Below are 15664 nucleotides of genomic sequence, written 5' to 3' on the forward strand. Positions count from 1 at the left end.
AAAAATTACACAAATCTGTAGCTCGGTTTCTTTAGGGCATCCCACTCAATTTCATTCATAACAAAATTTGGGGGCCTGTCCCACACATTGCTGGTTGTAGTAGTACCTGCATGTCGTGCAAGCCCATCCACCACTGTGTTCACCTCCCTGAAGCAGTGTGTAATCCTCCAAGTAGTGCTATCTAGGTACCCCTTGTAGTGCCATCATCTTTGTTGGAATATCCATGGAATATGCTGGCCAGTTATGCACCTCACCACTGCCATGGAATCGCATTCCACCCAAAGGTTAAGAATCCGTAAGGCCATTGCATGGTGGATTCCTATAAAGAAAGCCTCAAACTCCGCATAGAAGTTTGTCCCCACACCTGCATAGACCGCAAAGCATCTCCAGGGGTTACCCATATGGTCCCGCAGAATGCCTCCCGCACCTGTACACCCTGGATTCCCAAGAGAACAGCCATCTATATTCATTTTGACCCCATCCTGGGCTGGGAAGGACCAACCCAGCTCAATAATCCTCTGCATCAAATATGGCACTATCTTCAAGTGCAGTGCCCTTGATAGCATTAGTTCAGAAACCCATCTCACATTAATAGGGTTGAGAGCAGCAAAGTCCGCCAAAGATGCTATCACCTGTTTGACCACCATCTTGTGTGAACCAGCCCTATTCTCAAATCTCTGTCTGTTCCATTCCCTCCATAAATGGTAAGGAATTAGAGTTGCTAAAGGAAGCCATGCTTTGCGCAGTAGGACCGATCTTGCCTTCCTCCTCCACCAAGAAAATAATTCCTCCATCGACAGAAATCCCCCCCACCTTACCTCAAACCCCATAAGTAGCTCAGTTCAAATACCCACGCTGAACTCACATTCAAGAAACAAATGTTGCATTGTTTCCTGAGCTTTCCTGCACAGCTCACACCTTGAAACCACGTACACATGCCGCCTCCTTACCTGGTCATCAGTTGGCAGGCTGCTCCATGCCAACCGCCAGCCAAACGTTGACACACGAGGCTGCAACCCCTTAAACCACACCAAACCCACCCAACTTCTCACTCCCCCCTTCCGTCTGAGCCCTTCCCAAGCCGATTTCACTATAAACAGGCCAGATTCCGTCAAGGACCATATCCTCCTATCCTCCCTCCACAACGTTGGCAGCTTTATTTCCACTATTTGTTTGCAGACATCATCTAAAGGAGCTGACACCACCGTCGGCAGACACCAACACCCTTCTTGAATAAAGTTCGCCACATAGGCTCTCAAATTCCTATCAATTTGCACATTATCCCCAATAAGATTCGCAATTTTATCATTCCCCAGCCAACGATCATACCAGAACTTGATGGAGGAACCATCCCCAATGATCCAACATTCCGCTTTGTCAATAAATGGCCACACTTTTCTCAACCCAGGGAGAATGGAGGAGGACTTCAGCCTGCGTAGCGATCCATCTGACTTCACCAACCTCCCTCTCAAATATGCTGCCAACCCTGAACTGTCAGTCTTAATGAACCAGCTCAACTTAGCCAGTAGGGCTAGATTCATGTCCTTTAACCTGCGGATACCCAAACCTCCCTCCTCTCTAGGCTTACAAAGTGCCTCCCACCTAACTGTGATGGCCCATGCCGCCATCGCCTCCCCATTCCAAATAAAATTACGTATCCATTTCTCCATTAACGACACCAGAGAAGCTGGCCACAAATAGACAGAGAAGTTATGTAATGGCATGTTGCACACAACTGACCTCACCAATTCCACCCTTTCTGCCATTGAGAGCAATCGACCCTACCAACCTGCCAGCCTTTCTTTAACTTTATCAACCAAAGGAAGGACCCAATCTCATTTCACTCTGCCTTGAAAGAGCTGTACCCCTAGATAGCGGGTAGGGAATGAGCACACTGGTACCTGTAGGACCTCCTTAATGCGCCGCTTCCTTAGAGGAGGCATTGCACCCAAAAACAACTTACTTTTTTCCAGGTTGAAAGCCTGTCCAGAGTACTCATGGTACTCCTCTAGGAAGCCCTTAAGCTTCTTTACACCTCATAAGTCCGCATTTATGAAAATGAAAAGGTCGTCAGCAAAAAGTAGATGAGAGGGGGTGTGCACCTTCGGCGGTCCTGGGATGCCCTTAAGAAAGCCCCTCTGCCTGAGCCCCTACAATCCCCTACACAGTACTTCCTCCGCCAGGATGAACAACATTGGGGAGAGCAGATCCCCTTGACGCAGCCCGCGTTCCACACCAAAAAACCCCACCGGACCACCATTAATTAAAACCGAAATCCTTGTAGAAATCAGAATCTGATGCACCCATTTAATCCACCTTTCATGAAAACCAAATTTCCTTAGCACATCAAATAGGAATTTCCATTCCAAGGTGTCATAAGCCTTCTGCACGTCCAGCTTTAGCCCCAAGCTTCCCCCAAAGCACTTTGCTTTCATCATATTTGTCAACTCTGATGCAACCCCTATGTTAGTAAAAATTATTTTCCCCTTCTGAAATGCTCCCTGCTCTTCTGAAATCAACTTTGGTAGCAAAGGCGTCAGTCTAGTTGCCAGTATCTTAAGGATAAGCTTAAAGAAGAAATTTCCAAGGCATATTGGCCGAAATTGGCCCACTTTCATTGCATTCTCCACCTTGGGAATGAGGGTCAGGAAATTACAATTTACTCCTTTCATGACAATCCCTTCTTTAAAAAAATTCTGAATGGCCCTACACACCTCTGGCCCCACAATGTCCCAACAAACTCTGAAAAAAGTACCTGGAAAGCCGTCTGGGCCCGGTGCGCTGGAGGGATCCAGGTCCATCACTACCTGCTTGATCTCCTCTACTGAGGGAACCGCCACAAGCACATCATTTTCAGCTGTAGTAACCAACATTGGAATCTCTGATAGGAGATGTACATGCTGCACAGAAATCCCTTCCTTATGAAAGCCTTCAAAATGACTTACCACCCGCTGCCCTATCAATTCTCTATTAGTCTCCACCTCTCCCGCATCCGTGTGAAGCTCACGAATGACACTCTTGGCCCTGTGTATCTTAGCTGGCAAGTGGAAGAACTTAGAACAGCGATCCCCATGCTTCAGCCATTTCTCTCTAGACTTCTCAGCCTAAAGTTTCCCTTGTAACGCCACTGCCTCCTCGTGCTTCCTTCTCGCAGCCTCCTCCCTTTCCAAAAGAGCATCATCTAAACCCACATTCTCAATCTGATTCTGAATTTCTTCTAGGCAAGCACTCGCCCTTTCCACCTCCTGATCAACATGAGGGAATGCCAATCTAGCCCACTGCCTTAGCAGATCCTTCAACCTCTTCAACTTTTTCATAACAACAAACATGGGCGTGCCCCTCACTGGTTCCTCCCACGATGACCTCACCACCTCCTGGAAATCAGTGTGCTCTATCCAGAACCGATTCATTCAAAAGGGAACATTGGCTGGCCGAGGCACTTCACTGCAGTCCACCGCTAACGGCGCATGATCCGAGTACCCACTCACCAACACCCTCTGCGCGCTGCCAGGAAATGCCTGGAATAAATTGATAATACCTATCAAAAATAAAAAAAAAGAAGTTATAGCTGCTCTTTGATTTCTGCCGATTTAATTAGACAGGAAATGGTAGCCTAATACACCGATTCGAACTATCTATAAGATAAGAAGAAAAAAAAAAAAGGGTAGCGTACCCAGTTCACATAGTTCTAGCCTCATTGTTAGAAGAAGAAGTTGTAGCTGTTCTTTGCTTCTTGTCAATTTGATTACATAGGAAATGATAGCCCGATACACCGATTCGGGCTATCTATAAGATTAAAAAAAGGGACTTACCCAGTGCACAAGGTTCCATTGTGGGGTCTGGGGAGGGTCATAATGACCGCAACCTTACCCCCTCTAATGCATCCAGAAGTTAAATAGACACGAATGCGGGTAGTGCTATATCCGTTTTGTATTCGAACCATTTATATTTCTACCTTTTACTATATTTCATATGTCAGAATGTTACTTTTTGTAAGATGTTTATGGAGATTTTGAGCCAGATGGATTCATGCTAGTCGAATGGTAGAACCCTATTACAGAAGTAGCTGAGTTGATATTAATTCTCATAAAAACTAAAAAATTGCATAGCAATAATCTTGATAACATGCTTATCTGTCTAAGCATTAAGCACTAAAAACTAAGGGGCAAGAGATCAATGTTTGGTCTTGTGGCCCCTGCACCAGTTTGGAGGTCAATGAGAATGAACACAAGGGCATCAACATGGACGGTATTTTTTTATTTCACAGTGTAGGGTGGTAAATTCGTGCACTCCCAATGGGCGCAAGGGCCACACGATCAGGCAACATTCTTTTTCCCATAAATGAAAGCAAAGCTAGTACAGAAGTGGACTCTGGAATCAGTTATCCAAAACCCCAATCTAGGTAAATTCACATGGCATCTTTACTTCATTCTATTTTTCTGAGAGAAACATTTGTGAAGGTGGAACCAAACATCGTGAGCCGAGGAAGCATAGAAGATACTGTGAAAAATATCGGTGTTAAGAGCATTAGCGAGCCAAGAAAGGACCATGCTGTTGCAAAGAGTCCATTGGAGAAACTTAGAGGAGGCGGCATCCGATTTGGGAATGGATCCATCGATGAATCCCAGCTTGAGTTTGGCCTCAAGAGCCATGCGCATGGTGTGGCTCCAGGTAGGATAATTGTCGCCTTAGAGGGGCTGAGTAACCAGGATGGCGCCAAGGTTGTCAGAGTGATGGAGAAAAATGGTGAGGAACCATCAAGCTCAGCAACGGGAAGAGGATTCACGCCCTACAAGCCAGTGGCAGCTTGGGCATCAATGGCCTGAGCAGCAGCAGCTTGGGCAGCACCATGGTGAGGGAAAAATAAAGAGAAAAAAAAGTAGATGGAAGCGAACGATTTGGAGGATCTGAAATAGGTTGATACCATTTTAAGAGTGTAATCAAGATATATGGAAATGATTATCTATTCCATTGATGAGAGGTTATATTTATACAACTAATTAAGAAAGATAAGAATGGTAAGGCAATTGTAATAACAGGGAAAGAATAAAATCAATCTGTATAGGTGTAATATCACATGTGATAAATGTGATTCTTGTGATTGTATAGGCAGTCCAATAGATCAAAAGAACATCATAAGCAAGTCAAGGAATGACATAGCTGCAAAAGAAGAGATTGAAGATGTTGATGTTGTAATAGAGGCTTAAAAAGACCCAACAATGCAATCCACATCAACTATACAAGAGAGGAGAACAGCAAAGGTTACAAAGAATCCAACGTGGACAAAGGACTATAATATGGCTTAGTAAAAATTAAAGAATTAATTAGGGGTTTGACAGCTGGGAAAGCAACTTGGTTGTAGAAATAACCACTTCACGTGTGCGATTTGGGTTAGTTAGTAGACCCTATAAATAACTATAGAATGTACGATACAATTTATGAAAAAGCACCAAATGGTGGAATTTTTTTTGGAAATTATCGATTAATCCTATGTTTAAGATCTTTTTTTGGCGTGTTATAAATGCAAGCATACCAACAAGAGGAATTTTATCAAAGTGGATGGCAATCAACCACATTTATGCTATGTGTGAAGATCATGAGGAGTCTATTTGGCACATTCTCCTATCTTGCCCTTTGGCTAAACATTTCTGGGCAGCTGGCCCCTAGGCCTAAGAACGGAATACCTTTCCTTTTCTTCTATTCATGCTTTGTGTGTTCATTTACTTAATAGAGGACCTCTTGATAAGAGCTCTCTAACTTGGTTCTTCTTGGTCTTTATTATCATATGCTATTTCATTTGGGATACTAAAAATAAGAAAACTTTTGGAAAAACAAAACCTGAACCTTTTCAAACGTTGAAAAATATTAATAGATGGCTCACTGATCTCAATATCTTTCCACCTTTAATGAATGCCTCTATTAATTCTCATAACAGTCTTGTGTTGCGTGTGAAAACCTCCGTCGCCCGGTTCGCCCACTGATGAGCCTACAAAAAATCGAGTGAGCGTAAGAGAGCCGGTGTGGCTCCGGCCTAGGACTCCCCAACGTCAAGTCAGGTCTCCAGTGCAACAGCATAACAACTTAGTAAAAAGTGAGATGAGAGTTTGAGCTCTATACCTGGGTATTTATAGGATGAGATGAGGCGGTTGGAGGAGTCCTTGTATGGTAAGAGTCCTCTATTGGTAGGGCTCATCCACGCGGAGCGGAGTGGAGAGTTATTTTCGGAGTTGGTCTCTTAATGAGGTAAGAGTCCTTATGGGAGTGTGGTTCAATTCTGTGCAGGCTTACGACCCGATTTGTATCCCATGATTGTCGGGACACGCTGACATAGCTCGGTGATCTCCGGTGCACCGTTATTGAGGTTTCTGTAGAGGGCTCGGCCTCGGACAACCGTGACCTCAGTGCTCGGCCTTGGGAGGCTGTGGCCTCAATGCTCGGCCTCGGCCTCGGTGTATGGGGCATGGAAATTTCCTCCGATCATGCGGGAGCTCGGCTGAGTCATAGCGCTCTGCCTATGGCCGACCTGTGTGGGCTTGGCTCAGGGCTTGGCAGGCCTGAGCTGGGGAGATCATTTTCTTGCTCTATGCATGGTGTAACGTCGCGCACCGGGTGCTCGGCCTGGTTCTCAGTGGGATAAGTGCTAGGTTCGATGCTCAGCCAGGCGAGGAATGAAGTGCTGCCTTTCTCCGGGTGAACGGTTCGGTCCGTTCTTACACGGCTCTGCTATGCCCGGCCTTAGCACATCCACATGGTAACTTCTGGTTGGTTGGGGATTTTATGTCTCATTACAGGCCCCCCACTCATCATGGGTCGGCTCAGCCTTGATGAGTATAAGCTCTTTACTTACTGACTGTTCCTTCTTGAGGCCTAGTCCGAGCTCTTCTTCCTCGGTGATTTGATGTTGTACGGATTGACAGTTGGGGTGTCAGTGCCACATCACTCGATGCCATTATGGTGCTCAGGAATTCGAACCAGAGCAGGATCTGGACCATTGGATCCCCTTCTCTGAAATGTTCTCGGTCGTTAGATCTCAGGGGTTTAATGGCTATAAATAGGCGCCCTTTCTTTTCTTTTTCTCCACTGTTTCAAATCTTAGAGTGTTTGGCTAGCTTAGAGTCTTCGGGTCGTCAAGTGCTCGGCGTCCTTAGCCTTCTAGCTTGCTTTGTGTTTGGTTCATCTTTGAAGCTTCATCAACCAGTAAGTCCTCTCTGCCCATTATTTCAGTTGGTAGTGGTCGCGAGGGCGAAGTGCTCGCTAGGGTGGGTGAGGGCGCGAGTCCGAGCTGAGAGCTCTCCACCTACTCTCCCTTTGTAAACCTGTTGGGCTCGACCTCGGATGAACCCCCTGCGGTGGAACCCCATTAAGGGGACGACGAGGAAGCCCCAATCCCCATAGAGTTCGGCCTTGAGCCTCAGCCTATTGCCGAAGATTGAGCAGAGAGCTCGGGATCGTCCTCGAAGGACGATGAAGAATCGAGCAAAGAGAGATCTTTTGGAGGAGGGGTCGGCTCGATTGACTCATCTACAAATGCCCCTGAGCTCGCTGAGGGAGTGTTGGCACGGTTGAGAGCACGGTCATCGAGACTGACCTCCAACGATTTAGGGCGATTTACGCCATCCCCGACGACATCCAGCTCTGAGCTCCCAATCCGGGAGAGATGGCCTGCTTCATTCGGCCCGGTGAGGTAGCTCTATATGAGATCGCCTTTAGGTATGCCTTCAAGTTCCCGGTGCTTTCATTGGTGGACCAAATCTTAGACCGCTTCCATCTCTCCCCGGGTCAGCTGACGCCGAACGCATGGTTGCTGATGTATGGCTTCCACGTTTTCTTCCGTCAGATGGACCGAGCTGCGATCGTGAATCTCTTTTCTCGGCTCTACTACCTGAAGAAGTCCACCGAGAAGGGGTGGTTTTATTTTACCCGTCGAAAGCAAAATTGCTCTGCGCTGGACAAGTACAAGTTCCTGGACCGGGTGCCGACCTCCAATAAGTACTAGAAACCTCGATTCTTTTTTGCCTCCATCCCGAACTGTCCCTTTCGAGCCAAGTGGAAGGAAATAAAGATGAGTTATGTCAATAGGGTTCTACCCCTTAACGAGTATGAGCATGCCTCGTATGACCTGATCTGTCAGTGCAACCCCTTGACGTCCTGCAACTTCAGGATGAGGGCTTTCTTCAGAGGTAGAATCTGACCCCTGGTAACGAGTCTGAGCCGAGCTTGCTTCTTGCCCTACTTTTCAAATTTATTTTGACTCTACTTTTTTATAGTGGTCGGCCACATCCCCCTGATGGACCCGGCTTGGCTCAAGGTCGAGCTCGTCGAAGAGCGTAGGAAGAAGGCTGCCAATAAGGGCAAGTTGAAAGCGGGGACCTCTAAGCCTTGAAAGGGCAAGGCTACCATGCCGAGCTTGAAGGAAACAGTGGTTGGCCTCCAGGCCGAGACGAGTAAGGGTGACGTTAGCCCTACGAAGAGAGATAAGTCCAAAAGGGACCCAGGCAACCAAAGCCCTCCGAGGGAGACCAAGTGGCACAAGCTCTCCTTCAACACCTCGAGGGCCAACCCCCCTGGGGTCGCCATGGGCATGAACATTGCTCGATTGGCTTTAGGGAGGCCCTCAGCCAGCAACGTCTCCATTCGACCGCCCTGGCACCTCTTCCCCGGGGACTCGGCTCTGACCTCGATCGCTCATGCCAAGGAGTGGCTCGACGTGGGTCAGATCCCCAAGGACAAGGCCATGCTGAAGGAGCTCTCAGACCCCGAGCTCCTCTCCACACTTTGTCAAGATTTCAACATGGTGAGTCTTTGTCTTTTCATGCCGAGCAATTTTTTTCACTTTAGGCCCGACCTCACCCATGCTCGGCCTGCTTTCTCAGGTTTTTTCTAAGGCGGTCGAGGCAATGCTTTGGTTCGAGCGAGTTCTGAATGAGAACGCCTCTCTGAAAGTTTAGAGCAAGCAGGCCTGAAAGGAGGCCCGCAATGCCATCCAGGCGCGCCGAGAGGCCGAGGTAAAACTTAAGAAGGCCAAGGCCGACCTTAAGGTTGCCCAAGACGAGGTAAGTTCCCTCTGGTCTCTGCACGAGAAGGAAAAGCAGGCTTTGAAGGCCGAACTAGAGGAAGCGAAGAAGCAAGCCGCGGCCGACCTTACATGTGCTTGGACCAAAGTGGTGGACGAGTACCTCATGTCAGAGAAGTTTATCGAGGTGTGTCACGGCCTGAGGAAGCCTTCGTACGCCGAGGGTTACGACGAAGGCCGAGTTGACCTCCTTGTCGAGCTCAAGGTGGCTTTTCCCAACCTCAATCTCTCTCGCTTTGAAGTGGACACAGCCACCGTGGTCAAAGAAGAGTTGGGCGAAGAGGATGGGGTGGAAGTCGTATAGCCGGTTTCGACCGCGCTTACTCCGTCGGTCGAGCCATCTTCCCCTACAGAGGTCCTAAAGGAATCCCTTGCCAGACGCGCCGTCGAGGACGTTGTCGAAGGCCTGGCCGAGGATACCACCGAGAATGTCCTACTCTGAAGTTTTTTCTCTTTCACTATTGATGTATATGTCCCCGTGCTCAGGGTTTAAATGCTCTTTTTCTTTCCTTCTTTTTTTTTGTATGTACCAAGCCGAATGGCTCCTTTTTGTACCGTGTCGAGCTTTCGGCTTTTAATGAATGCAACATCTTTTTTCTCCAAATTCATCTAAGTGTTTGAGCCCGATAATTCTCCTTTTTTCTATTTTGTTAACGTTGTTCCTATATCCGAGCACTACGGCTGAGCAGTCGGTCTGACCCCTCGGCCGAGGTCAAGGTGCGAGGCCGAGGTCGAGTTCTCGGCCGAGGTTAAACACTTGGCAAATTTTCTAGCATAAGTTATCAGTTCGGCTCGGCTGCTGTCTCTGGCGTTGGTGTGGGATTGTTGATCCGAGCCATCCAATCAGCCGAGCTCCTTGCCTTGGGTAATTTTTTATTTTACTGCGAGCGAACATATGCTCAGCCGTCGTGGTCGGTACTGAGATGGCTAACTCATGAATAGCCTCATGGGTCAACCAGCCTATGAGCGTTGGTCTTATAATCTTGTTGCCGACCTATGAGGGTCGATCTTTGTCTTCAGCCAACCTATGAGGGTTGGTCTTATAACTTTATTGCCGACCTATGAGGGTCAGTCTTTGTGGTCAGCCAACCTATGAGGATTGGTCTTATGACATGATCGCCAATCTATGAGGATCGATCTTTGGCATCGGCCAGTCTATGAGGACTGGTCTTATGACTCGACTGCCGACCTATGAGGGTTGGTCTTCAACGTCGACCAGTCTATGAGGACTGGTCTTATGACTTGACTGCCGACCTATGAGGGTCGGTCTTCAACGTTGGCCAGTCTATGAGGACTGGTCTTATGACTCGGCATGTTTTAGACTCAAAACAAACTAAGAATGGAGGAGAATCTCAATTTATTGATTTTCAAACTGAAAGGGACATCTGAGCTGAACCAAACAAAGTCGAGGCCGAGGCTGAAAATATAGGTGTTTGGACTGAGCCGAGCTGAACAAATTACTTATTGAAAAAATTTCTTCAGATTTTTTGAGTTCCAAGGCCTTGGTACCTTCTTGCCCCCCGGAGTCTGCAAGCGATACATCCCTGGGCGAATTTACTTGGAGACTATATACGGTCCTTCCCAATTTGGTGCTAACTTCCCTTGCTGCCTTGGCTGGGACTCGCTGAGCTTTCTGAGGATGAGGCCTCCTTGGCAAAAATGCCGCTCCTTTACTCTCGAGTCATAGTACGTTGCCTTCTTCTGTTGGTAAGTTGTGTTCCGAAGCAAAGCATTCTCTCGGACTTCATCGAGGAAATCAAGATTGGCCCTCAGTCCGTCTTCATACGTCTTCTCGTCAAAGTTGAGCACTCGATACGACGAGGCCTTGACCTCCACAGGGGTGAGGGCTTCAGTGCCGTATGCTAAGCGGAATGGGCTTTCTCCCGTGGGTGTTCTTATTGTCGTCCGATAGGCCCAAAGGACGCTCTGGAGCTCTTCCACCCACCTTCCTTTGGCCTCATCCAATCTTGATCCCCACTAGCAGTGTTCGGTTCGACACTTCTACTTGTCCATTAGCTTGCGGATGAGCTATCGACACTGAACAAAAATCTATCTAAAAGTACTTGCAGAACTCTCAGAAGCTTGGATTGTTGGATTGCGCACCATTGTCAGTGATGAGCACTTTGGGTAGCCCGATAGATAACCTTGTCTCGAAAGAATTTCTCCATGTTCTTCTCAGTGATGGTGGCCAGGGGCTATGCCTCGACCCACTTGGTGAAGTAGTCGATGGCAACGACCAAGTATTTTTTATTTCCAGATGCCGGGGTAAAGTCTCCGAGAATATCCATCCCCCACATGGCGAAAGGAATTGGGCTCGGCATCGAGGTCAGCTTCGTCGCCGGTCGGCTCGGAACTGGTGTGAATAGCTGACACTTCTCGCATGTCTTCACATACTTCATAGCTTCTTCTTGCATTCTCGGCCAGTAGAATCCCTGCCGAAGTATCTTGTATGCTAATGCTCGGCCCCCCATGTGGCTCCCGCATATTTCTTCGTGTACCTCGGCCAAGGCGTACTCAACCCCTTTCGGTCCGAGGCACCGGAGAAGAGGAGCCGAGATAGCTCTCTTATACAATACGTCGTCGATCATTGTGTACTTCGTGGCTCGGATTTTGACTTTCCTTGCTTCATCTCATTTTTTCGAGAGTTGATCATTCTTTAGATAATTAATTATTAGGTCCATCCGGGTCGGCCCGTCTTCTTCAATGTGCTTCACACTTTCTTCTTGCAGAGATGGATTTTCTAGAATTTCAATGTAGACTGATCGGCTCAGATTTGGGAGGTCGGCCTCGGCTAGTCATGAAAGTGAGTCAGCCACAGCATTCTCTTGCCTCGGTACTCGGGCCATCTCGAAGTGCTCGAGCTCGGAGATCAATGCTCGGGCTCGGCTCTGGTATGCTATCATTCTTTCATTTTTGGCTTCGTACTCACTGTTGACTTGGTTAACCACTAGTTGGGAGTCGCTTCGTACTTTTAGCCGGTCGACCCCTATAGCTTTACTGACTCAGAGTCCAGCTAGGAGGGCTTCATACTCGGCCTCATTGTTGGAGGCTGGAAACTTGAATCTCAGGGTGTATTGTATGCGAAAGCCCTCGTGGCTAATGTTTGAGTTAAAATAATACCGCAAGCGTACGGGTCAATCGTAGCTACAGGTCGAACACGAGGAGATATACACCACTCTATTTAACTAACTTAAAAGTAATGCAAAGTGAACCAAATTAAAGTGTTAAATTAAACTAATCAAACTAATGAAAATTAATGCATCCTAACTCATAATCATCTAACAAACTTAAGGGATTAAGTTGGCGCCCTAACACATGAGCATCTAACCTATCAAACTAACGTAAATTGGAAGGAATAAAAAAAATGCAGCCACACTTCATAACCACATAAAAAGAAATAAGGGAATAAAAGTGCATCCACATACCACAACCATATAAAAAAAATTAAAAGAAATAGAGGGAGAAGAAGAAGAAGATAGAGAGAGATAGAGGAGATGGAGAATGAGATTAAGGGCTTAGAGAATGAGATACCTTGATGTGCTTAAACCGGATTGAACTTGCTTGCATGAATACTTGAATAAACGTACCATGGCTTCTTCTTCTAAACCCCCAATTCTTGTCATCAACATAGGAACTTAGACTAGGAAGCTTGAAACTAAACTAGAATTATTACAACCATATTGAAGACATAAAATTAAAGTATGAATCAAAAGCATTACAACCATGGAATTGAAAGCATAAAATCAAACTAGAACTTAGAAAGCCAAAAACTAGAAGAAGAGAAGACAAAATTTCACTAATTAATTGAACTAAAAACTACACTCAAAACTGAATTAAAATTGAACTAAAAACTAACTTGTTACAACCCAAAGGGCAAGGGGTATTTATAGGGGGAAGAGAGGAGAAGAGAGAAGAGGGAACTGTATGAGAAATATTCTCTTCTCCTTCCTCTTTTACAATGCCTTGAATCCTAAGAAAAAAAAAAATTAGAAAGAAAAAGAAGAGAAGATTATTTACATAGACCTTCTATTTCTAGAAAAGTAAACTTCCAATTCTAACAAGTGCTTCATTTTCTTTGTAGATATCTTCTCCAAGCAATAAAATCAAAGCATCTTTGACTTTTCAACCTTTCATAGGCGAGAGAATATCTTTCAAAATAAATCTATCCCAAGTAGAATTCCAGAAGTGCCCTTGAGAAGTTGGAGGAGAGAGAGAGTAAGGGTGATGACTAGGATTCCTTCAAGAATAAATAAAATACCCATTCTGTCCTTCAGAAAAATTAGAGCATGGGGTGCTTATATAGGCCTCACCATTGTGTTCTTTGCGAAAAATCACCCAAAATAGACCCAAATTTCGTCCAATTTGGAGTTCGGGAGCCCAAGATATCTCAAGTTGAAGTTGGACTGTCCAGAGCCCTCCAAATGAAATCTTTCGGGTACAGGAAATATAACTTCTGGTTATTGCGTTAAGGCTCCCGGAATCTAAACTTTCGCTTCACTTTATCCCCGGACGACTGTCAATAATTATAAATAAACCCCTGCAGACCATTTTCGTGCTTCGTTACAGAAACGGCCGTAACTTCTTCGTTTCAACTCGGAATCAAGTGCCGTTTGAACCGTTGCGAAGCTGACTCGATGGGCTACGCATCCAAGCCATTAACACCTCTAAACAGCTTAAAAATATTTCCTTAACATCATCTCCTCCATTTCACAAGAATTCACCTAAACCCTGAAAAGCACAAGAAAACATCGAGTAACTCTGTCCAATGTGGTAAAATATATGCTTTATGCCCTAAGATTTCATGCATAAATGTGCTCATCAGATTCCCCCACACTTGAACGTTACTTGTCCTCAAGTAAAGCAAAAGAAAAACTAACCTAGAATGCAGAAAATCCTAACTCACTTTCGTAGGAATCAAGGTTGCACTTAGCATGTGCAACAAGCCTTTAAACCCCTAAGTTACCCCTAGTGGACGAGTTTTGTCTCGTGGGTGTTTGCAGTGAATGTACACCCAAAATTCAATTGTAAATATATGCTACAAATTTTAATCATGGCATAAGTAGGACAATGCACATAATCCCAAAAAATGTTCAACTAAAGATCAAGGAGCCAAAGGTTCCCCCCACACTTGAATTTTATCACCCCACATCAATTCAAGTAATAAGAATGCATCAAGTTCAAGGGATCTCCTCATATTTTCTGAACACTACTCACCTTCAAGTAAACCCCTCATAGCATCGATGGAACTAAAGACTTAGGCATTGAGTATTGTTGACCATACTTTTTTTTTTTTTTCAAGCATTAAGGCAAAAGTTTTTTCTTTCTCAACCACAAACTTTATTTCTACTCCACTATTGTTCTCTGAATGACATGGTGGAGCATACACCAGACACCCAAATACTTGGTTGCTTCGTTTTTTGCATATATCCATAAGACATTGAGACATTAATGCAAGCGTTTTTTGAGTTTCTTTCCAAGAAATTTCGATCAAGTCATCCTGCTTCATGAGGCGCAGTGCCCTGTCTAATCCCAAAGAATTTCACTTTCTTTTCTGTTCCTTGTTTTTTTTCTTTTTCTTTTTTTTTTCATTCACTTCCACTTCCATGCCTTGCCTTGCCACAAACAAATTGGTCTCAACTACTAGCCAAAAGATCAAAGGGTCCATAAAACACATAGAGGAATCTAGCCATCAAATGAAATAACGCTCATATTTTCAAACTCAATCCCCATCACCGGATACAAACCAACTACCGTCCTTGAAAATGGATTTTTTATTATTTCACATGCTAGGACACCTAATTCCCTATCTCTCTCTCTCGTTTTGCAATCAAAGAGACATATACACAAAACCAAACTATTGCCACAATCAAAATTCACCAATTAAGCCCAACATCTCCCCCACACTTAATTCATACAGTGTCCTCAATGCATGCATAAAAGAAAAAAATAAGGACAAGGGAGGAGATGAAGGGGCTTACCAGATATAATCAACAAAGAGGATCATGAAGAGTCATGAGCTCTACAAAAAGTGCTAGGAGCAGCAATAGAAATCTCAATCCATGGCCAGTAAATGGAGAAATAGCTTCAGAATCAGAAAACACTCGACCATGAATTTTAGTAAGGCGAGAAATAATACGGAAGTTAAGCACAACTGAGAAATATCCAATAGAAAAATCAGTCCTCATGGGACATTGAAAAATGAAGGTAATAAAACTCAGGCCATAAATCCTTCCCTTCTCACCCATTTGCAATGTAGAACACCTATCATTCTTTGAAATACCAACCAAAAATGGATCACAATAATCATAAAAAGGATTATTAATAACCTCACCTAAATAATCATTAAAAATTGGAGGTTTACTCAAATCAATCCTAGCAATACAACTATCCGCTCTTTGCATAACTTGGTTTGCCAAATAAGGATCATGGAAATATGCTTGAAAGGCATTATGACTAACATTGTCCCATGAGGACAGATTTTTCTATTGGATATTTCTCAGTTGTGCTTAACTTTTGTATTATTTCTCGCTTTACTAAAATTCATGGTCGAGTGTTTTCTGGTTTTGAAGCTATTTCTCCATTTACTGGCCA

At 45.2% G+C, this 15664-nt stretch overlaps 1 protein-coding gene across 1 annotated transcript; it reads right to left on the reverse strand.

Annotated features, from left to right (window-relative positions):
- Nucleotides 1-203: 203 nt before the first annotated feature.
- LOC122654547 lies at nucleotides 204-794 on the reverse strand. The gene has a single exon (XM_043848678.1). It carries the CDS (start codon nucleotides 792-794, stop codon nucleotides 204-206), a length of 591 nt encoding a protein of 196 aa, XP_043704613.1.
- Nucleotides 795-15664: the final 14870 nt, after the last annotated feature.

The sequence above is a fragment of the Telopea speciosissima genome, chromosome 1, assembly GCF_018873765.1.
Source record: "Telopea speciosissima isolate NSW1024214 ecotype Mountain lineage chromosome 1, Tspe_v1, whole genome shotgun sequence".
Classification (NCBI taxonomy): domain Eukaryota; kingdom Viridiplantae; phylum Streptophyta; class Magnoliopsida; order Proteales; family Proteaceae; genus Telopea; species Telopea speciosissima.

Excerpts from the sequence above, each read along its gene's own strand:
- LOC122654547 (XM_043848678.1), bottom strand. The coding sequence starts at position 794 with ATGGAGGAATTATTTTCTTGGTGGAGGAGGAAGGCAAGATCGGTCCTA.